Raw genomic sequence first — 22,063 nt, 5'->3', positions numbered from 1 at the left:
TCCTGCCTCTCTCCAAACTGCTCCTCACAGGACAGCCAGAGTAATCTTTAAAAAAAACAAAAAACCCATCATATCATGTCACTTCTTTTGTGTTAAATACCCTCAGTGATGCCCTACTGCGTTTCGAATAACATCTATACAAATGGGTCTGAGTCCTAATTCCATGTTATTACCACCAAGGCCTACAAAGCCCAAAATGACCTGCCTCTTAAACTCCACACCACACTCCCACATATGTTAAGCTATTTCCACCCCCTTTTAATTTGTAAGTTGTTCCCTCAGCCTAGAGCTGTCTCTACTCTATTTCCCATGCACATGGTTGGTTTCTTTTCTGTCTCAGCTTTGTGAACCTTTCCTGGCCCCACAAAGTGAGTCTCCCTGTTGGTCCGTAGTCCCCACTCTGCTCACAGCCGTCAAGACGTGTCCTGAAAGGAACCACCTTTGCTCTGCCCCTCTTCCGCTTTGCACAGTAAATGTCCAACAAGTTCAGTTGATTGTTCATTTAAATCTGTTCCTCCTCTCTGTCTCTTCATATAGCATAGCCCAGAAAGATGAAGGATGGACAAGATTCAAAAGGACAGAGATGGGTCCTCAAGGAACACAGATTAGCAGTGGAACCAGGCTGATATTCTGTGGGAAGTAAGGAGAGACACCACAACAGCCCACATTTATTTCTCTTCATTGTGAACTTACGTTCATTTATTTTCAATATTAATCACTTCAGGACTATGACCCTTCACTTTTTTAACACATATATAATCTTTTTTTCAAGATAACTAACATTTCCATCACTCCCCAAGTGGTGCAATTTTTGAATTCCCAATTTATCCCTTCCCACCCCCTTGACCCCCTTGTAACCATAAGTTTGTTTTCTATGTCTGTGAGTCTATTTCTGTTTTGTAAATAAGTTCATTTTTGTCTTTTCTTTTTTTAATTTCACATATAAGTGATAGCATATGGTATTTTTCTTTCTCTTTCTGGCTTACTTCACTTAGTATGATGATCTCCGAGTCCATCCATGCTGCTGCAAATGGCATTATTTTATTATTTTTTATGGCTGAGTAGTATTCCATTGTGTATATATATGCCACTTCTTCCTTATCCAGTCATCTGTCCATGGACATCTGGGTTGTTTCCATGTCTTGGCTATTGTAAATAGTGCTGCTATGAACATTGGGGTGCATGTGTCTTTTTGAATTATAGTTTTCTCTGGATTTATGCCCAGGAGTAGGATTGCTGGATCATATGTTGTCTATTTTTAGTTTTTTAAGGAACCTATGGCCCTTAACTTTTTAAGATGTTTATCAACCATCTTGATTTCATGATAAAAGCTATGAATCCTTTTCAGAAAAATGTACATAAAGCTGAAATTTTGCAAATCATGGGGGAAAAGAATTCAAGCTAAATTGCTGTTTAGCAGTCAGTCATCTACTATCTTGAATACTTGCCATGTTATTTAATTGTCTTATTCATTCAACTAATATTGGAGGCCCACAATGAAGCCAAGCACAGTTATAGATGTTGGATTTGTACACAGTGTAGAACAAAATAGATACCTGTCCCTCCCTGCCTTAATGGATCTGGTACTCTGGCATAAGTGACAGACATTAAATGAGGAAATAAATGACAGTGTAATATCATATAATGGTAAATGTTATGAAAAAATGAAGGAAGGCAATGGGATAAGGGCGGGTAAGGCTATTTTAATGATTTGGTCCTCTCTAAGATAAGATTGTAGCAAAACCTGTATGAAGTAAGGCAATGGTAATGAGAAGAGGTGAGAGAAGAGCATTCCTGGCTACGAGAACAGAAAGTGCGAAGGCCTAGAGGCCTTTTCTTCCCTCTAAGCTATAAGACAAGGTCAAGAATTCTGCACATGTCTTCCTCCTATAATGAATAACCAGCACAGTTCTCAGAATACGGGGCTGGGTTTTCAAGCTTTCACATTTCATATATCAACTCCAACCCCACCCACTTCAGTGCTTCGCTGAAATGCCTTTTCTCCTAGGAAAACAACTCATCCAAAGAGGGATCTCAAGTTCCTCTAATTATTTAGTATAAATAAAAAAAATAGTGCTTTTGTTTTTTAAGGGTATTTGTGGGTGGTAGTGATTTTTTTTTTTTTTTTTTTTTTTTTTTGGTAACGCTGGTAAAGTCGCAGGCAAGCTGGAGGCAGCTAAACGCGGGAGCACGATGGGTGGATCCCCGCCGTCCTGGGGCACCCAGGGCTCTTTCCGGCGGAGACTGCATTTCCCAGAGTGCCCCGCGGGCTGGGGAGGCGCGTGGAGGGGTGTCTCCTAGGACCCGGATTGAAGCAAGATGGCGGGCTCGCGGTGAGCCACTGTGAAGGTGAGCCACTGTGAAGGTGAGCCACTGTGAAGGTAACCGCCGCCCTCTCCTTCTCCCGTCTAAAAGTCCCTAGAAGCTGGGCAGGCCCAGAAAGTTCATCGGCAGGTGTCGTTGTCTCCGGCCTGTTGTTCGCGGCAGGATAAAGCCTCTGGCATCACCAGATTCGGTCCGTCCTGCCGAAGGTCCGGCGTGCGGCCGCCGGCTTCCTGTGGGGCTCCCTTCGTGTCTCGGCCAGTCCTCAGGGACTTCTCTAGGTCTAAATCTTTTGATTTTGACCCTGGGTGCTCTTCCTGGTAGGCTGTTACTCAAACCTCGGTTCCTCCAAGGCTCTCCGCAGCTTTTGCTTCAGGGTTGAATTTCGGGCCGAGGGATTTACGCTCTGAATTTCTCTCTCTGGGATGAATAATTTGACCCCTGGGCCTCGGGTAGAGGGCACCTGATGTCCTCCAAAATGTTTTGTTCCTCGTTTTGTGGTCAGAAGACGTGGGTTTGCGTCTCCCCCATGCCACTTACTAAGCAGCGGTTTAAAGGGTGGTAAACCGTTTGACCTCACTGAGCCTCGGTTCTTAATGTTTCAAATGGAGATGTTTACTTAAGAGGATTGTGAAAGAGCACATAATGTATAGGAAAAACGGGTTGTAAACTGTAAAAAGCACACCGTAGGAACTCAGAGATGACAGTGCTAATGTACTGTCAGGGCAAGGAACCAGCCTGCCTAGTTCAGCAAATAAGACTCATGAAATAGGATTTTATCGCTAATGCTGGAGAGGGGAGTGGGGAGTAGTCATCGAGGCCAGTTAGAAACAAGTGATGTATGTCATTTATTAACAACAGCCCTGGAGGTTGTGGTTGTTTTCCCCCATTTTACCGTGGAATGGAAGGAACTGAGGGTCGTTTAGTGACTTGCCCAAACTTTCCCAGTTTGTAAATAATTGACTATAAAGTTCTTGGAAGCAAATTATTTCAATTTTGTACTTTAGTTTCTTCATGAATCAAAATAAAGGTACCTCATGATTAATATGAGAGTAAAATGACATAGTAGTGAAAGCACCTTGGAAAATTAAGACTCATACAAGAGGGTGAAATTTTATTTAGGACTTTAGGGTGTTTATATTTGTTCCTCTAAATCAGTATTTAATAAGCTAAGGATAGGCGTTCTTGTTTAATATTTCATTTAATCAGAAACAGAATACCACTTTAAGAGATATAATAAGATCTTGTGTACAATACCTGAAGGTTGGACACAGACACATTAACTTTATGAAGGAAAATGCTCTGTGTAGCATTTGTGAGTGACTATTTCTGAGAGTAATTACACATTTGCTGAGCACTCACGAATGGAAAGAACTACATGCGGTGCTGAAAAGTTTGCATTTAAGAAAAATGGTAATGGGCATAGTTCTGGGGTTTCTGATTTTATGTTTTGATGATACTGCTTTTTCTGATTTTATGTTTTGATGATGTTGCTTTTTGCCCTGTATTGTGCGGAAGTTGAAAGCTGTTTAAAATTTTGCATTAGGCGACTGTAGTTATAGGTACTGACCGATTTTGTAGTGTACAATGTATCACTTTATTTACCATAGGTAGCACTGATTTTTCTTTATCTCTTACGCAGGGATGAGAAAAGGTGCGCCTAGAAGCAGATTTTAAGAGCAGTTTCTTATCAAGTCATCTTATTTCGTACCACCTGATAAGCATCTTGATTCACCATGGCATTAGCAGCAGTAAAACGGGCAATATCATACAGAACTGTCTTTAAACATCTATTTCCAATTCAAAGTGAGTTTTTTTTTTAATTGGAGTATAGTTGATTTACAATGTTGTGTTAGTTTCTAGTGTACAGCATAATGATTCGATTATAAGTATACATTTTTCATATTCTATTTCATTATAGGTTATTACAAGCTACTGAATATAGTTCTCTGTGTTATACAGTAGGACCCTGTTGTTTATCTGTTTTGTATAGAGTGGTTTGTATCTGCTAATCCCAAACTCCTAATTTATCCCTCCTCATCCCCCACCCTGAGTTTAATGTTTAAAAAGTTAAACTTATTCAGCAGGGGTGGGTATACTTCAGTGATAGAGTGCGCGCAAGGTCCTGAGTTCAATCCCCAGTACCTCCCTATGCATACATATATCAGTCAATCCATCAGTCTCCTTCAGATGTTATAGAAATATGTGCTAATTGTAGAAAACTTAAGCCATTTGGTTATATTGTTAGCAGGAGTGCTTGCAATAATGGAAAAGGCAGAGAAAGCCTAGACGTCTATCAAAAGGGAGATGGATAAATTATGGTACATCTTTACTATAAGTATGATACAGCTGTTATGATCTTGTGCATTTGAAAGATGACCTACCATATGTGTGTGTATGTGTACATATATAAATGCAGAGTAAAAGATATGGGCCAAATAGGTTATCTGTGTAGACCATAAGTGGAATTTAGCTGAGGGCAAGTGAGGGATTGATAAAGAGGAACTTTTTCTGGTTTGAGTAACTTATATTTATTATGTTTTCACATAATTTAATTTTTAGTTCCTAAAAATCAGCAAATAAAGGACAAATTTACAATTCCATCTTAGATAATCATTGTTAATATTTGGGTGTATTCTCTTTGTGTTTTTTCTATGTACCTAGCCATTTTTTAAAAAATATAATTTCTTTCTTTTCAAAGAAATGTATATAGTCTAATATTTTCTTCGAAACATTGATCATACATGTTTGATAGTCAAAATATTGACCATATAAATAAGCAGACTATTAAAATCTTATTTCCCAATCAAATTTCACATTTCTTTTTCTGTCTGTGAACTGCATTCTCCCATTTCTAAAGCAGACAGGTTAGAAGGCTACAATAGGTTTGCTTCTTCATGTTTAGCTAGCTAGTCAACTGATTTTTACATACCACTGCCTGACCTCAGTCTCCTCCTTCATGTTTCCTATTTACTACCATTTGTAATTGAACATTTGTTTACTGAGTTAAGGGGGAAAGAGTTGGTTGAAAACTAGGGTAAAAAGTAGTATAATTAAGTAAACAGAGGAGGAGATTGGTGAGACTTTATATATTAGTGTATACTTTAGTATACACTGAAATCATAGAACAAAACAAAACGAGAGTCAGCTCTTGATTACCTAGGAGCATTTTCGTTGTTGAGATTTAGGAGAGAGATCTCTCTTGCTTAGCCTCCCCTTTGCCCTGATAGGAACTCAGCCCCAAGGCTGATGAGAAGTCAGACCTAATTAGTTTTTACCTAGTTCATGTCCTGAAACAGCAGTTTGTCCTAACTCAGGTTAATCTGAAAACGAGTTAATCTGCCCCTGGATAAGTTAAAATTGTCTATGTATACTTTACCAACTCAATTGTAAATTTGTCTAATTTATTTTAGTTTCCTTGGTGCCTCTCATACATGATGAGTGATAAATAAATGCTTATTGGATCTCAGTGGATTGGAGTTGTGAAAATAATTAGTGAAAAATTAATTTGAGTTACCCCAGAAAATTATTCTGTTATTACTCAATCATTCTAATAATCAGTGACTACCTAACTTCTTGCATCCTTAAGCCCCTTGTTATACACAATTTCTACTATTACTATTGAAGGTAAACTATTATTACTATTATTATTGATATTTTATATGAGAAGGAAGGACATTAAGATTAGAGGCAAAGCAAAACTGTAATTAGAAAGTTCAGTGAGCACAAATAAAACGGCCTTCCTATGTTCCAGAAGGAACATTTAAAACCTTCTGAAGCATACAGGCAACATGGGAATTTCACAGCTTTTAAGCTCATTAAGTCATTTGATCTTTACAACTTTGCATTTTACAGTAGCTTACCTATCACATGGTATTATTCTCTTTCTGAAGGTGAAGGAACTTGAGTTCTCTGCCCATCAGAAACTTACCCAGTGCTGCATATCTGGGAAATTAGAGCTATGATCAAAACTTGTGTCTCCCCAGTATACTTTCTGCTGTACTGCCTTTCTTGTAGTAATTTCAAATATTGAACATTTGAAAATGAAGTGAACTATCAGCTTTTGTAGATCATATCATAATGCAATTAAACGTGTGTGTGTGTGTACACACACATATATATATAAACAAAACCCTGTAAGATATGGAGAGCTAACTCATTAAAATTCTTTTTGGCACACTAAGTTACTTTGGATTGATGATTCTAACTTTGGCATCACGCCTTATTATGTGTTAAGTATACTTAACCATATCTAGAATTTTTCTCTTAGTTATATGTCAGATGAGTTTTTCAAGTATTATACTGAAATTAACATTTTAGAGGTAGTTTGGCAATCTTTTTTTTAATGATAACCTCTGTAGGGGATACAGTAATGAGCAAGATGTGACTAAGGAACTTACTTAGACTTGTAGTTGAAACAGACATCTATGGAAATAATACCTGGAATATGAAGTAGAATGTGATGTATGTCATGAGGGTAGAAATTTTAGAGTTTCTTGTTGAACTAAAATACTGTTGTCTTGAGTTTTCCCTCCTGCCCAGTTAAGACCACTAAATTTCTGTCCTGTCTCTGCCACCCAGCCCTGTTTCTTTCAGCTAACATGTACATCACCTAGCTGGTTTATATTCAGAGAATATAGACTTAATATTAATCCATCCATAATTAAGAAGATCCTTAAAATGTCAAACAAGAAAATAAAATATGTGTAAATGCTTTTTATATTACTCTCTGATTTTTCTTAATACTCCTCTGTATTAACACAGATAATTGAAAATTAATAAGTCTTCTGGAAGATGAGGTTATATTTCTAATTCTTTGTGTTTTGTTATCTTCACATCAATCACATTTTAGGGTTGACATTTTGCTGAGTAATCTTTTATTAATAATAGTGAATTTTGTTAAGGTACCTTTTAGTGCATTGGAGTAAGGGTTTATATTTAGACCTCTAAGTATATGCAATCCTTGGAGAAAGGAGAGGTATACAGAGAAGGAAAACAGATCTTTTTTTAGACATTTTGATACATATAAATAACTTAATGCAGGAAAAAAAGGGCCACAAAAATTGTATAATAATGTCGTATGAAGTGTTGGTTATGAGACATATAACATAGACAATTCCGTGATGGGCAGAGAGGGGAAAAAGGATTTCACAGAAGAGTAGCATTTGACTTTCGAAAGATAAGTGGTATTTGAACAGAGTGGGGATGGCATTCCATACTGAGGAGCAAGAGGCTCAGTTGGAGATGCCGATCCTTGGCTTTAACCAAGATATATTCAGAATTTTTTTTAAACTATACATGTTTTCTTTATATTTAAAAGAATACCATTTCTCTGAACAGAGGGGAACCTTTTAAAAAAGTAATCATGGCTCTTGAATTTGCAGATTTTCTAAAAAAGGAAAATATATTTTGAATTGTCAGCATTTTGATTAAGAAAAGTTAATTTTAAACAGTTTATTTTGTATTTCATCACTTAACACTCTCCCTTAATGAGTTATGCACTCCAATCACACTGAAGTTTTTAGAATACTCAAATACTTCATGTTCTTTCTTTCCCCTTTTCCTTGGTACTTTTTATTCCCTCTGCAAGGAACACTGTACTCATCCCCTACCAACTCCAACTCATTCCTTCATCTTTCAGAACACCTGAAGTGTTATCTTCACTGGAAAGGCATTCTTGAACTTGCACAATCCTGTTTTGTAATCAGTCCCTGTGCCCCTGTCACTCCCAATGCTTACCCCTCCTAACAAGACTTATCTTTATATTGGAATTGTTTGTTTACTTGTCTGTCTGTCACTGGACTTGCACCCTTTTTGAGGGCAGGGGCTGGATCTTGTTGAATCCCTAGCCCCTACTATAGCCCTGTTTCATAGTAAATATGGTAAATATTGGTTGAATGAGTGAAATTAACATTACATTTATGTGAGAACATATGCTTAAATTAACTAAATCCGTCTTACTATTTGGGGTTTTTGCAGATGGAGCCTTGTATTGTGTTTATCATAAATCTACGTATTGTCTTCCAGATGACTATAATTGGTATGTATTGAAGTTCAATTGAAAAAAAAAAGTCTGTTTGCTTAATCTGAAATGGTTTAATTTTCTTGTTTTGGTATTTTCTGCTTTCTTTTCTGATGATTCTTTCTTTAATTTTGTTTTTAAAAATTATTTCAGTGAACTTATTTACCCAGTGTCTGGGCTTATAAATGTTTTAAATAAAAATCATTATCATTATGTTTCAGTGAATACTTCATTTGTTATAGGACAGACATGCTGTTAGAAATGCTATATTTACTTCCTGAAGCGTTCTTTAGCTTTTTGGAAAAGTTAACTAGTTTTTATACTTTTCTCTTAGGATCATATCTGTTAGCTTAAGCAGTTGTTTATCTTATCTTTTGTTGACACTGAATAATCCTAAATTATAAGTATTTTATTCGGTCACAGTCTATTTAGTACTTATTCAATTCTAGCCGTTATGCTAAGAACTAGAAACAACATATGAATGAGATGTTGTCCTTTATCTCTATAGCAGAGTCTTATGTGCAGAAATGATAACATATTTTCTTAAGCTACATTGTTTTTATTGTAAATTTTAATAAAAGTATATTTTCTTCCCTCTTCTTACCAGTTTTAATTTGAGTTTTTGTTGTATATTCAGTAAGTACTAAGATAGTGATGGAATTAGACTAGGTAATAGCAATACTTTTTGAACCTGCAAAGATTGAGTCTCATTCGTGTTTTGCATTATGTAAAACCCCATCCTTCATTAGAAACCCTTTGATAGATTAAATGTTCATTGTAGCCATGTTACAGTGTTCCATCTCATACCTTACCCTGTTTTGCTAAAATATACCTTATTGCTTAATTGCTAGTCTGGTTCAAACAGGTTGATGTTGAAATCCTAAAAATTAAAATTTATAGACATCTGTACACATAAGTTTAATAAAAGCTGAAAATCGTGCTCCTTAGAATGTGTATTGATCTAAGTACAACAGTATTTGTCAAGGTCTTTGAAAAACAGGCTTGGTTAGTTGGTACCTAAAAGAATGGGATCCAGCCAGGGCATTTCTGAAGATGCTTGGAGGAGTACTGCCCAAATTTTGTTCTTCTGAGGGCTATTAATGGTGGGAAGGGATACTATTCACTTATTCCCAAATTTATTTGACCACAGAACCCTTTTTAAGGGAGACCTCTTATAGTCGTACTGTTCTGCCAAAGGTGCTTGGAGAAATGCTTATCTAGAAAAACTGCTCAGCTACAATCTTTATGACTAGAAATTCAGGTGATCCTTTACCTGGAAGAGTAGGTATTTCTCTGATCTTCAACTTTAATAATTCAACCATGTAATCTCTTTTCAGCTTTTTGGATGTATCTTTTAGATAAGGAAAAGAAGTTCTATTAATAGATGAGTGAACATGAAGATCTCTTCCAAACATTTGGATAGATGAAAAACAAAAATTTGAGGAATAATTTGGATGAAATAGTGAATAATGCATTAAGGGTTTGTTGTAGTAGTTAAGCTAACATATTTTGTGGCATAGTCTGAGTTTCTTCTATGATAACGGGTACCAGATTTACCAGTCTAGTGGCATGGCGTTTATTCTTCAGGGATTCATGATTAATAAATTTTAGCTCTAATAATCATTCTGCTTTGAATACAGTATAACTATGTTTGTAAACCATTCTTTTTTCTTTTTTAAAGCAAAGTAGAGCTTGCTTTGACATCTGATGGCAAGACAATAGTATGCTATCACCCTTCTGTGGACATTCCATATGAACACACAAAAGTATGTATTAGAAAATCTCTTACAATTTTTAATTTGCTGTTAGAAATGTTTGCACTTCTTTACAGTATCCAAAGAGAAGAGAATTGTTTGACTTTCTTTAGTTTAGATCTTCTTTTGGCTTTTTTATTTTACTGTTTTGGTTTTTCTCTTATTTCTTTTCATTTTCTTTAAAGCCTTTTTTCAGTACATCCAGTGAACCATGTAAACACAATTATGGCATCAGTCTTCTGGTCTAAAATTTTGTAGATTTCTTTTTTCTTTTTTTTAACATTTTTTATTGATTTATAATCTTTTTACAATGTTGTGTCAATAAAATTTTGTAGATTTCTGACTAGGGATCAAACACACTTAGTATAAATTGTTTAAAAATTGTCCCATACTATATATTGCAATCTAATAAACTATGAAAAACTTACATTTTAGAGTGCTGTTTCATAACTTTCGTATTGGTTCTGGTCATTGTTTTATTGTTTGGTGAATTTCTTCTATTTTAATTAGTTTTTCTAATGGGCCAACTTGGGCATAAATTTTAAGTAGTCTTGTTTAATTTTTTCTGCGTTTCTTCAAGAGCCAGACACTAAATAGATGAGGTTTTGTTTTTGTTTTTAATACATTTTATTTCACTTGACCCAAGTCTTTTTATTATTTTATATTTGAATTGCTTTCTTCTAGTTCTTTAAGCCTTCTTCTACTATATTTGGTAATGTTTGATTTGCTTTTTGAGGAGAAGATAATTCATCACATGATGCATGTAGTGGTACCTATTTTTAAAAGCCGTTATTAGGGCCAGAGTACTGGTTGATTTGACAAAATAAATTAATGATATTTTCCTGCGTTTACCATTTTGTCTGCCTGCTTTGTATTCTAGCTATATATAGGCAATAATCCAATACCTTTTTTGTTTCATTTCTTTGGGCAGTGTGTGGAAAATAGGCATAAGTCCTTGTCTTTTGGCCTGTAAACCCTCCAGCTCATACTGTAGGATGCATTCTTCCATTATCTTGTGTTATATTTATGGTTACTTTTACCACTTACTATCATCATTAAAATCTCTCATAACCTTAACCTCTTCCAGAGTGTTGCCTTCACTTGCTGGTTCCAACAGAAACCTGACTGTGGTGCCACTGCTTCCCCAGCACTCTTAAGTGGTTGTGGTTTTCTCTCCTAAATCTTTTTACTACCGAGCCTAGAGGTGAAATAGGTGTCCCTGCGGCTCCTCACTATCATATCCAGATCATCTTTTCTTCTCCCTAACATTTTCTACAATTTCTGGCTTTGCAGTTTGCATCTTTAAACTATACCATCTACTTATCTTTTTTTTTTTTTTGGTCTGTCACCTGTCATCCCACAGTTCACTTCTCCTTACCCTCCCCCCCACCTCCCCGAATGTCTTCACTCTTCCTTGAAGATTTTAGATCTACTGTTACACTCTCCAACACTGTTTCTATTCTAATTCTTTGTCCATGTAAATGATCTCTCTACCACCCCAGCCTCTCACTTCTTGATCTTTTCTATCTCAGTCCCCACTCCCATGTTTATACCCTAGAGATGTTTCAGTCACAAATAAATTCTCCTCCTTCCTCCCAATATAGATTTTTTAGAATTCCGCTAGCTTACTACCAACTCCTGCTTGTTTTCCACCTCCAAGAATTATTCATCCTCATATTATTAAGACCTGCATCAATTGATGGAATTACTTTTTCAGTCCCTGTATAGCTCATACATTCTTCTTAGCTAGCATAGATCCCATGATCATCATTAAAATCACTCCCTTGCATACCTGCCCATCTCTCTGCCTCCTCTTTTTTGTTGCACTCCCTTTGAGGAGTAGTTGTCTCCTCTCCCAAGCCTCAGTATTCCTCTCTCTAATCTAGAAGATCACTCCTGTCAGTTTACACGTAATCACTCCACTGCTGCCACACTGGTCTCCTGTTAAGTAGGTATGTTAGGAAGCTCCTGCTTCAGGGCCTTAGCAGTTACTGCTTCCTCTGCCTGGAATGCTTTCCTACCCAAAAATCCTCATAATTTATTCCCTTTCCTTTAGATCTTATTTGTTACCTAGAGAGGCCTTCCTTGGCAACTGCATTTAAAGTAGAACCCTTGCCCCTGGACTCCCTATTGTCCTTCTTTGCTTTACTTTTTTCAGTAGCATTTATCATTTCTGGCACACTGGATATTTTCTTGCTTTTCTGTCTGTCTTCCTCCATTAAAATGTAAACTTCATGAGGACAGGGACTCATGTGTTTTGTTCCCCGCTGCATCTTCAGTGCCTGGAATAACACCTATACTTGGTAAATACATAATAAATATTGATTAAATGAATAAATTTAGTGCTGTCTCTTCATGCTTAATGCTAAGACATGTTTACATGGAGAAGCATGGATTTTTTTGTTTCGCAAGTAATAAATTGTAGATTGGGCTTTATAAGAAACATTCCTGAAAACATGTTACTGTTAGAATATGTTCTTTTTGAATCCAGATTTATAAATTTCGTGAAGATAGTACCTTAGCATTAAATGATTATATTCAAACATGAATTAAAATTTAGATTTGATTTTTTTCTTTTCTCAAGGAAATAGCTGCAACTCTAGTGGACCCTTTGATTTTCTAGGCCCTGGAAAGCATATTGCCTACAAAGATTCTGGTCACATGTAGAAATACCTAGCGACACTGGCTTTAGGAAAGTTAAGATGATTTGCATCTTTGGTTTTCTGGTAATTCACCTTTGAGTCTAGAGCCTGTTGATTATTTTCCATGGATCCAGGTAAAAAGATCCTTCTTTCTGCTTCTGGCAGGTACATGTTTTATTAAAACTAAAATACTAAAAATATTTCCCTAGAATTTAGGATTTCTAGTTTAGGAAAATAAAGATGTTAAACCAGGGGCCCCCAAAAAATGTATAATGACTTCGAAAAATTAAGATGTAAGTTCTAGGCAGTTCTTTTTAGTGGTTGGTTTAGTGGAAAATTTCAAAAGTCAAAATTTGAATATTCTTAACGAGAAATTCAGGTTGACAGTTCTGAATGATTTTTAAAGTTGACGTTCAGTTTTATTTTAGCTTTTCCTTTTTACTGAAATATTCATGTATATTTTCTTTGAAATTTGATCAAGGAGATCAAATACTACCTAAAAATCAACTCTGAGTCTGCAGAGGCTTTTGGTTTAGACTGCAAAGAACCCATTAATTCCAATGTCTTCTATCTATGTGCCTAGAAAAGAAGATGGTTTTAACCATACAAAGCAGAAAGAATTTTTGATGTATTAGAATTGAGCCTGCTTGGGAATTGTAAGAGAGACAATAGACATTTGTTAACACTTGAAAATAACTTAACTTTTTAATAATAATTAAAACATTTGATCTTTAGCAACAAGTATGATAACCTGAAAGACAGAATCTTGTGTTTGCTAGTGTCCCTCAGGATCTGATAGTAGCTTGCAAAAAGACACTTAAATATTTCACTTTACATGTAAGAGATGATCTTATAAAATTAAATATCTAAGGAGCACTTTTTCTTTAAATAAGTTTTTATCAGTTTTTTCCTGCTTGAGGCCTTAAAAAAATGTTAATAGCTACCTACCATTATTGAACTCTAGCATACAAGGGACAACTAAGCATGCTGTATATTATTATTTCAGTTAATCTTCATTAAACCCTTATTAGGTATTATTTCGCAGATTTTACAGAAAAGGAAAGTAAGAGCTTAAATAACTTGTCCAAGGTCACAGAGCTAGTAAGTAGCAGAGTTAGCGACCAAAGCCCAAGTTCTTAACCTCTTCATTATACTTTCTCCTTATTCTCTCCCACACTAAGGAAGTGGTTTCTTATTTCTGCTTATGTCAAATTGTTACCTCTGAATCTGACTTTGAAGGCCTTTCATAATCTGGTCTCTAAAGATCCATTTTTTAAGATTACCTCTTTTATTGTGTATCCTTACCTACTTAAAATATTTGTTATTCCTTCTAGAATTCATTCTGTGCTCTGTAACAAAGCTCTGACTTGGCTCCTGTTCTACTTCTCAATAACATCTTTGTTACTTTGCGTTTCTGTAGTACTTAGTCAGTTGTGCTACCATCATTCACTTATATGTTGCCTTTTAAGGAGGTCTTCTTTTTTCATATACATAAGCTAAATAAATATATGCTGTAACATTTAATACAGTGGTAGAATGTAGTAGTTGTCATTAATAGTATGTGAAGTGTAAAGAAGACATCTATGTTTGAATTGTTTCCTTTCTGATTGTAAATTCATATTTTCATTGTATTGTAATGCGTGTATATGATATTTGTAAAGCAAGGCTATGTTACAATCTTTTGTTACATATGTTATCACTTAATATTTAAAATATAGATAACTTGATTTTCCAAGGCACTGATTTTTAAGGGCTTTAGTTAGCCATTGTTGCTGATTGGCATATGCTATATCACTCATATTTGTCAGGAGGAGATGAGATTTTTAGTAATTAATGTCTTTGGGGGTAAAAACTACTCGAATTACCATAAACATCATTTGATGACATTTTAGTCACTTAAAATGAAAACACCAAAAATTTTCCTGCTTCCTTTGAGTATAAGAAATGTCATTTTCAATGAAAGGTGTTTCATTATATCTCACTTTAGTGATATGCAAGATAGAGACTAAACTTTTAAGTTAAAAAATAATAATGAGCATAATAATGGTTTTGAGAAACATAAACTAAAGTAATAAATATTTGATTATTGGGGAAAAATAACTTTTAAATAAGAACTTTACTATTGGAAAGAAAACTCAAAACTTGATATGAGAAGAAAAATATTTCTGATTCTTTAGGAAATAATGCAACTAAGTGAAATTCTGTTCTGATAACTTAATTACGCACCTGAGATACTGTGATGAATTACTGAGTGGTAATTATTTTATTGTAAAGTCAGTCAAATGCTGGTTTACATTTCTAAGTTTTGATGTTGTTCATTGCTGATCATTTTGTAGCCTATCCCTCGGCCAGATCCTGTGCATAATAATGAAGAAACACATGATCAAGTGCTAAAAACTAGATTAGAAGAAAAAGGTGAACACTTTGAGCAAGGACCCATGATAGAACAACTTAGCAAAATGTTCTTTACTACTAAGCACCGCTGGTATCCTCATGGACAGTAAGTTCAATTTTCTTTTCTTCAACTCCCATGAGACACACTAAGGGAATACATAACTTTACTTCTGTTAACAAACTTCTGAGGTTGTTCTCTGCATGGAGGAATTAACACCCGGTATGATCACTTACTAAATTGTATTTTTAAATCTACATAAGCTGTAGCTAAAACAAAATAGTACTTCTTTTTCTCTTTGTTTCAGTGCAGAAGCTTTCAGTGAAGTTTTGAAGAGTTCTTAAAATTTTTTCCATTCTTTGATATAGTCATTTTGTGTATTTTTTTATTCATCTTCCCAATAAATAGTTGATTTTGTCCTCGGCCCTCTATCCACTTATTTAACAGATTTTGAGTTATTGCAAAAGAAAAATTGGGGTACAGCAAATGATTGGGCAGTTTACATTATTCTTAGTTCCTTTAAAAAGTATAGTTGCCCCTCGGTATCCAAGCACTCACATTGATTCTTACCTCTTATCTGACTCTGACTTTAAATAGTTTCCTTCTTTTGATTCTTCTTTCTTTCATATACATCTTATTCCCTACCAAAACTAAGGGGTGGCTGTTTTTATTCCTTTCTGTTTGTTTGAGCAAACTTTGTTTTTATTCAGTAGCTAGCACTGGGCTGCCACTTATATAATAGGACATGCTTATGGAATGAATGAATATGCAGTCATTGAGCTGCTCTAGTGCTGGGTGATCAAAAACACAGCCCTTATTTGTAAGTGGTTTCTAGTTAAGGAGGGAAGATAGAGTAAATAAACAAAATCAAGTTATTGAGGTTTGAAGGATAGTTAGGAGTTAGCCATGGGGAATGGGGAAGAGGGTTCACAGGCAGAGGACAGCGTGTCATAGAGCATGCTGGGGAAACTGCAAGTAGTTCAACTTGGATGGGACCCAGAATATGAGGAAGGAGTGTAAGAAGGATCTTTTGAGGGATTTTGTGTTGTGCTGAGTAGTTTAAGTTTTATTTTCATTGCCGAGATTGGAGTCAGCGGGGACCTGTTATGAAATTGTTATCATAGTCCAGGTAAAATTTGTTGAAGATCTACGTGAAAGGACCAGCAATGGGAATAGAAAGGGGGAAAGTAAAAGAGAGGACTATGTTTAAGAACTTTAACAGCAGTAGTTCACCAGACTTGGTGCGGGTAGGGAGAGAGAGGAGATAGCAGATCTCTCAGTTTCTGACAGAGGTGTTCCAGTGGATGGTGGTACCACTCATAAAAGTGTGGAAACAGTTTTAAGAGTGATGAATCCGTTGTTGGTTATGTTGAGTCTGAAGGCTCTGTGAAACATCAGTTCTGAAAGCAGGTACATGTATGGGCCTGGAGCTTGGTTTACTATTTTAGCTTCTCTTTAGAAGATACTGCCTCCCTTACCTGTAGTTACAATAGAGATTCCTCAGGGCTCTACCTTACACTCCGTGTCTTGCTGAAATTCATTCTGAGAGCTCTAATTACATTCATTATATAAATTACATGCATCCTGCTCCATTACACATTTTTTTTTATTTCCTCAGGCTTATTCCCAATGTCATTGTCCTTAGAATATTTCTAACCAGTTATCTGTCCAAAGTTTTAAATTCATTATAACAAAACACAGCTCTTTTGTCTTAAAAAAAAACCCATCCCTTAATACCCTTGCTGTAATAAAAGTGGTATTTCTGTATCAATTTCCCAAGGGAAAACTTATTTTTTTGACCACTGTAGTGTATTTTTCTTTCTTTTTAAAATGTAAAATAATGTTTATTTTTATCTATTTATTGAAGTATAGTTGATTCACAGGATTTACGATAGTATATTAGTTTCAGATATGTAACAAAGAGATTTAATATTTTTATAACTTATATACTCCATTTTAAGCTGTTAGAAAACAATGGCTATATTTCCCTGTGCTGTATAATATATTGTTGTTGCTATTTATTTTATACATAGTAGTTTGTATTCCTTAATCCCATACCCCTATCTCAGCCCTCTCCCCTTTCTTCTTCCCTCTGGTAACCACTAGTTTGTTCTCAATGTCTGTGAGTCTCTGTTTTGTTACGTATATTTGTTTTATTTTTTAGATCTACGTATAAGTGATAACATAGAGTAATTTCACTAAGCATAATTCTCTCTAGGTCCATCTATGTTGCTGCAAATGCCAGAATTTCATTCTTTTTTATGACTGAGTGATATTTCATTGTATATATTTATCACATCTTCTTTATCATCATGTTTTGGCCACCATAGTGTCTTTCAGTTCCTGCATCTAATTTATATCTTCTTTGAGTTTTCTTTCTAATTTCGTACACACTTTGTTTATGCATGCTGTCAGGGTTTTTTCCTATCTTTGTAAGTAAGGGTATGTGAAAACAAATTAATAAGCCATTTCATAGCCCCATATCTAAGTCATTACTGTATTAGAGTAAGATTTCTCTCCATGATTCATAATATCCCTTACACTTATCTTTTATTCCTGTCCTATTATCCAGATATTTTAGTTCAAGCTGCACCTTGAAATTTTTCTGTAATGGCTTTCAGTATCTGTTTCTTTCCTGCATGTTTCATATTGCTGCAGTTTTTTGCCATCTTTTGTTCATACCAAATTGCTGAAGTTATGAAAATCCTGTATAGATTTGTAACTTGAAGCGGGCAAGACTGAAGGCAAGAAGACCATTAGGGAGTCTTAGAACCAAGCATGTTATCTTCAAACATTTTTGTCTAGTACCCCACCTATGTTTAATCTTATCTACTTAGTTAATCTTACTACTGCTAATTAGCTTTGCCTGCTAATTAATTTAATCTCCTGGTATGTCTTGTCACATCAGGATTGCTAGGCACTTTCAATTGTAAGCAAACTTTAATTTAGATGCAATTGATTAACCCAATATCTCTCCCAATAAGAGGTTCAGCAGAAGAACTCCAGATGCTTGCTTACACCTATAAAGAAAAATTTTACTGATTAACCCAATATCTCTCCCAATAAGAGGTTCAGCAGAAGAACTCCAGATGCTTGCTTACACCTATAAAGAAAAATTTTACCTGTATGCATTGTCCTTGTAATGCATCATCTTTCAGAATTTTTAATAAGCTAATAATATGTGATGACTAATTATTCAACAAGTATTTATTTGGTATCTATATAATATATTTTGAATTAATATAAGCCATTTTCAAGTGTTGGTTTCTAGATGTCAGAGGGCACTTCTTAAACATCAAATAGTATACCCATGGTAACTATAAGTTTGTTCTCTACGTTTGTGAGTCTGTTTATGTTTTGTTTGTAAGTTCGTTTGTGTCCTTTTTTTAGATTCTACATATAAGAGATATCATATGGTATTTTTCTTTCTCTTTCTGGCTTACTTCACTTAGTATGATGATCTCTAGGTCCATCCATGGTTGCTGCAAATGGCATTATTTTATTATTTTTTATGGCTGAGTAGTTTTCCATAGTATGTACATGACACATCTTCTTTATCCATTCACCTGTCGATTGACATTTATTTTGTTTTCATGTGTTGGCTGTTGTAAATAGTGCTGCTGTGAACATTGGAGTGCATGTGACTTTTTGAGTTATAGTCTTTTCTGGATATATGCCCAGGAGTGGGATTGCCGGATCATATGTTGTCTGTTTTTACTTTTTTAAGGAACCTCCATACTGGCTGCACCAATTTATATTCCCACCAACAGTGTAGGAGGGTTCCTTTTTCTCCACACCCTCTCCAGCATTTATCATTTGTAGACTTTTTAATGATGGACGTTCTGACTGGTGTGAGGTGATACCTCATTGTACTTTTGATTTGCATTTCTCTAATAATTAGCGATGTTGAGCATCTTTTCATGTGCTTGTTGGCCATCTGGATGTCTTCTTTGGAGAACTGTCTATTTAGGTCTTCTGACCATTTTTTGATCGGGTTGCTTGTTTTGTAGACATTAAGGTGTATGAGCTTTTTGTATATTTTGGAAATTAGTCCCTTATCGGTTGCATCATTTGCAAATATTTTCTCCTATTCTGTAGGTTGTCTTTTTGTTTTGTTGATGAAATTCTTAGCTGTGCAAAAGCTTTAAGTTTAATTAGGTCCCATTTTTTATTTTTGCTTTTACTTCCTTTACTCTACAAGCTGGTTCAAAAAAAATACTGCTGTGATTTTTGTCAAAGAGTGTTCTGCCTGTGTTTTCCTCTGGGAGTTTTATAGCATCTGGTCTTAATTTAGATCTTTAATCCATTTTGAGTTTATTTTTGTATATGGTGTTAGAGAATGTTCTAATTTCATTCTTGTATGTGTGGCTGTCCAGTTTCCCTGGCCAACTTGTTGATCTTGTTTTTCTATATAATGCACTGGAATGTAAGCTTCATGAGGGTTGGGATTTTGTCATGTTTTGTGTACTATAGAATCTTTAGCACCTAGAAATAGTGCCTGGCACATAGTGGATGCTTCACACATTTATAAATGAATGAATGAATGATTTTGATTTTCATACTATCTCCTAAAAAAGAAAATAATTAGCTAACATAGCTCCATGAACTGTAAAGTTATGTTGAAAGAAAGAAGGATGGAAGTATTGAAAGAAGTCTGGATAGAAAGTAAGAAGGATCGGAAAAGTAATTCTAAATTTCTGAAATATAAAGCATCCTATAAATGGGTAAATGTACCACTTTACTTGAAAAATTAATATTTTTCCATGGAGACATCAAAAATTAGCTACCACCATCAGTAGGAAACATTTGAATGTGTTGCTGCCTTGTGAACCAGGAGGTGAATTCTATTCTGAACTAAGACCTGTGGAAAATATTTCAGGTATCACTGAATAGTTGTGTAATTTAAGAACAATACCAATACATTTCGGTTTGCCAGGAACAGTCTCAGTTTAACTCTTTGTTAATTATTAATAGAGTGGGTTTTTATTCTTTAAAGGATCCCAGTTTGGATGATAAGTTATAAGGGCATCCTAAAGTTCAAGTGCTTGATTGCTTCTGGCTAGTGATTGTAGCATGTATTGACATTCATGCATGATAAGAAATCTGTAAATGCTATTTGACATTGATTATCTTTTAGAATTTGACTTTGTTAGGTTTAGGGCTATCAGGATCTCAGGTATTTTGAGTCAGCCTTGAGTAATGAAAATGTTGAGCAATATAAGCTGAATCATGTTTTTATAGGATAGTTAGATTTTTAGGGCCACAGAAATAGTTATCTAGGTACCATATTGAAATTATGTCAAAATCTGCAAAAAGACTTTCCAAATGCTTAACTAATAGAAAACAATCTTCACAGCAGGGAAATATGGCTTATTATTAAATATCTAGCTGAGATGTATCTATGTATATATGATACATATATATTAGATTTTACTGATTTTATTGATTGCCAGTAAACAGCAAGCTAATAGAAATTTGATGTTTCTATCAGGAACAGTTAACTTTTATTAAAATAATCTTATCTTAAATATTTTCTTCTTTTCAAGGTATCATAGACGTCGTAGAAAACTGGATCCTCCAAAAGACAGATGATATTGAGATTTTTGGGAATCAAAGAGAAGTGTTACCCTGTATCTCATTTGTCGTTTGAGAAAATGCAATTGGGTATATCCATTAATATGTTATATAGTAAAATAATAATAAAATGCCTTCATATATTAGAATGTTTATTTCTTTATATATATTAAGTAATTCTGGATTTGACATTGTTATCTACAGTAGCCTATTTCATCTTATTTTCCTTTTGAGTTATTTGTCTAGTATCATTAAATATTTTTACATTATCAGCTTAATATTGTTAGTAGTATAAATATGATTAATAAAAATGTACATGGTACTCCTGAAGGAAATTTTTAAATTGCCTTTGAAAAGAAGCTCATGAGGTCCATACAGAAAATAGATGTTATAATGTTTCCTTTTTTGTGGCTCTAGGAAATAATTAAACTAGTTATATTTAAATGTGTCTACTATCTGCTAGGTCCTTTGTATTCGTTATTATTGAATTCTCACAATAATCCTTTGAAGAAAGAGCATCATCCCCATTTTACAGGTAAGGCTGAGTGGCTTGAACGCTTCCCTACCTACCAAGTGGGAGAGCCGGGATCCAAACTGCCAGGCTCCAAAGCTTTCTTATAGTGTGTCAGTAACTATGACAAGGGGTGTTTTCTTTCACCCAAGAATGTGCTTTCCTAGAGAAATATTATAAACTTCATTTTGAGATTTTTTTTTCTGGCTCTCTTAAAAATTATGGTAGCTTCAGAACACATGAAACTCTGTGATTAAAATGTTAATATTACGAAACTAGTGTTACAGGAATGCTAATAGTCTGTTCTGTTGATTATCACTTCCAGCTTATATATGATCCTTAATAGCATTGCTGCCCTGTGATTTCTTTTAGGAGGTGAGGAATCTTTTAAGGTAGAAAGGTACTTTATTCAAACTTGTAAAATATTTGTGATATTTTAAAATTTGATATGAAAAATGATTTCACATTCAAAGTCTTGCTTAGTCTAGTTCTTTTAATAAAGGAACTGTAGCTGAAGGTTCAAGTGTTCAGTAAAATGTAAGGAATAGAATAGGAAAGAGTAAAGGAAATAATTAACAATGACCACTCTCTATTACCTAAAGGAAATGTTTTCAAGTGGTTTATACCTTTTTCATTAATATATTATTAATTTGGGGGGAAAGAACAAAGAAAATACAAGTTGATAAAACTTGATAATCAGAAATATTTACCAGCTATGGTGACATATCTTTGAAAATGGTTAGGTTTTTTATGTTGATTTGTATGCAAAGTTTTACAAAGATGGAGATATGCCGTGTTACAAAAGTAGGAACAATAAAAACTTAATTTATTAAATAAGAAATTTTC

General features: G+C 34.7%; 1 protein-coding gene across 3 annotated transcripts; it reads left to right on the top strand.

Annotated features, from left to right (window-relative positions):
- Positions 1-2,244: 2,244 nt before the first annotated feature.
- On the top strand, positions 2,245-20,849 carry MRPL42 (mitochondrial ribosomal protein L42). 3 transcript variants are annotated; one of them, XM_006197901.4, is made up of 6 exons: positions 2,245-2,349; positions 3,965-4,128; positions 8,302-8,362; positions 10,026-10,110; positions 15,077-15,240; positions 20,679-20,849. In XM_006197901.4, the coding sequence occupies exons 2-6, from the start codon at positions 4,059-4,061 to the stop codon at positions 20,722-20,724; spliced, it is 426 nt and encodes a 141-aa protein (XP_006197963.1). In that variant the 5' UTR covers positions 2,245-2,349; positions 3,965-4,058; the 3' UTR covers positions 20,725-20,849. The 3 variants fall into 3 exon arrangements, with proteins under 3 accessions (XP_006197963.1, XP_072829319.1, XP_072829318.1); XM_072973218.1 differs by having other exon boundaries at positions 2,245-2,365; XM_072973217.1 differs by having other exon boundaries at positions 2,248-2,381.
- Positions 20,850-22,063: the final 1,214 nt, after the last annotated feature.

Source organism: Vicugna pacos, chromosome 12 (assembly GCF_048564905.1).
Source record: "Vicugna pacos chromosome 12, VicPac4, whole genome shotgun sequence".
NCBI classification, from domain to species: domain Eukaryota; kingdom Metazoa; phylum Chordata; class Mammalia; order Artiodactyla; family Camelidae; genus Vicugna; species Vicugna pacos.
The sequence above is the reverse complement of the archived record's forward strand: the minus strand, read 5'-3'. Positions and strand labels throughout refer to the sequence as shown.

Excerpts from the sequence above, each read along its gene's own strand:
- MRPL42 (XM_006197901.4), top strand. The coding sequence starts at position 4,059 with ATGGCATTAGCAGCAGTAAAACGGGCAATATCATACAGAACTGTCTTT. Across the intron at positions 8,363-10,025 it reads CTTCCAGATGACTATAATTG|CAAAGTAGAGCTTGCTTTGA; the intron begins GTATGTATTGAA and ends TCTTTTTTAAAG. Across the intron at positions 15,241-20,678 it reads CGCTGGTATCCTCATGGACA|GTATCATAGACGTCGTAGAA; the intron begins GTAAGTTCAATT and ends CTTCTTTTCAAG.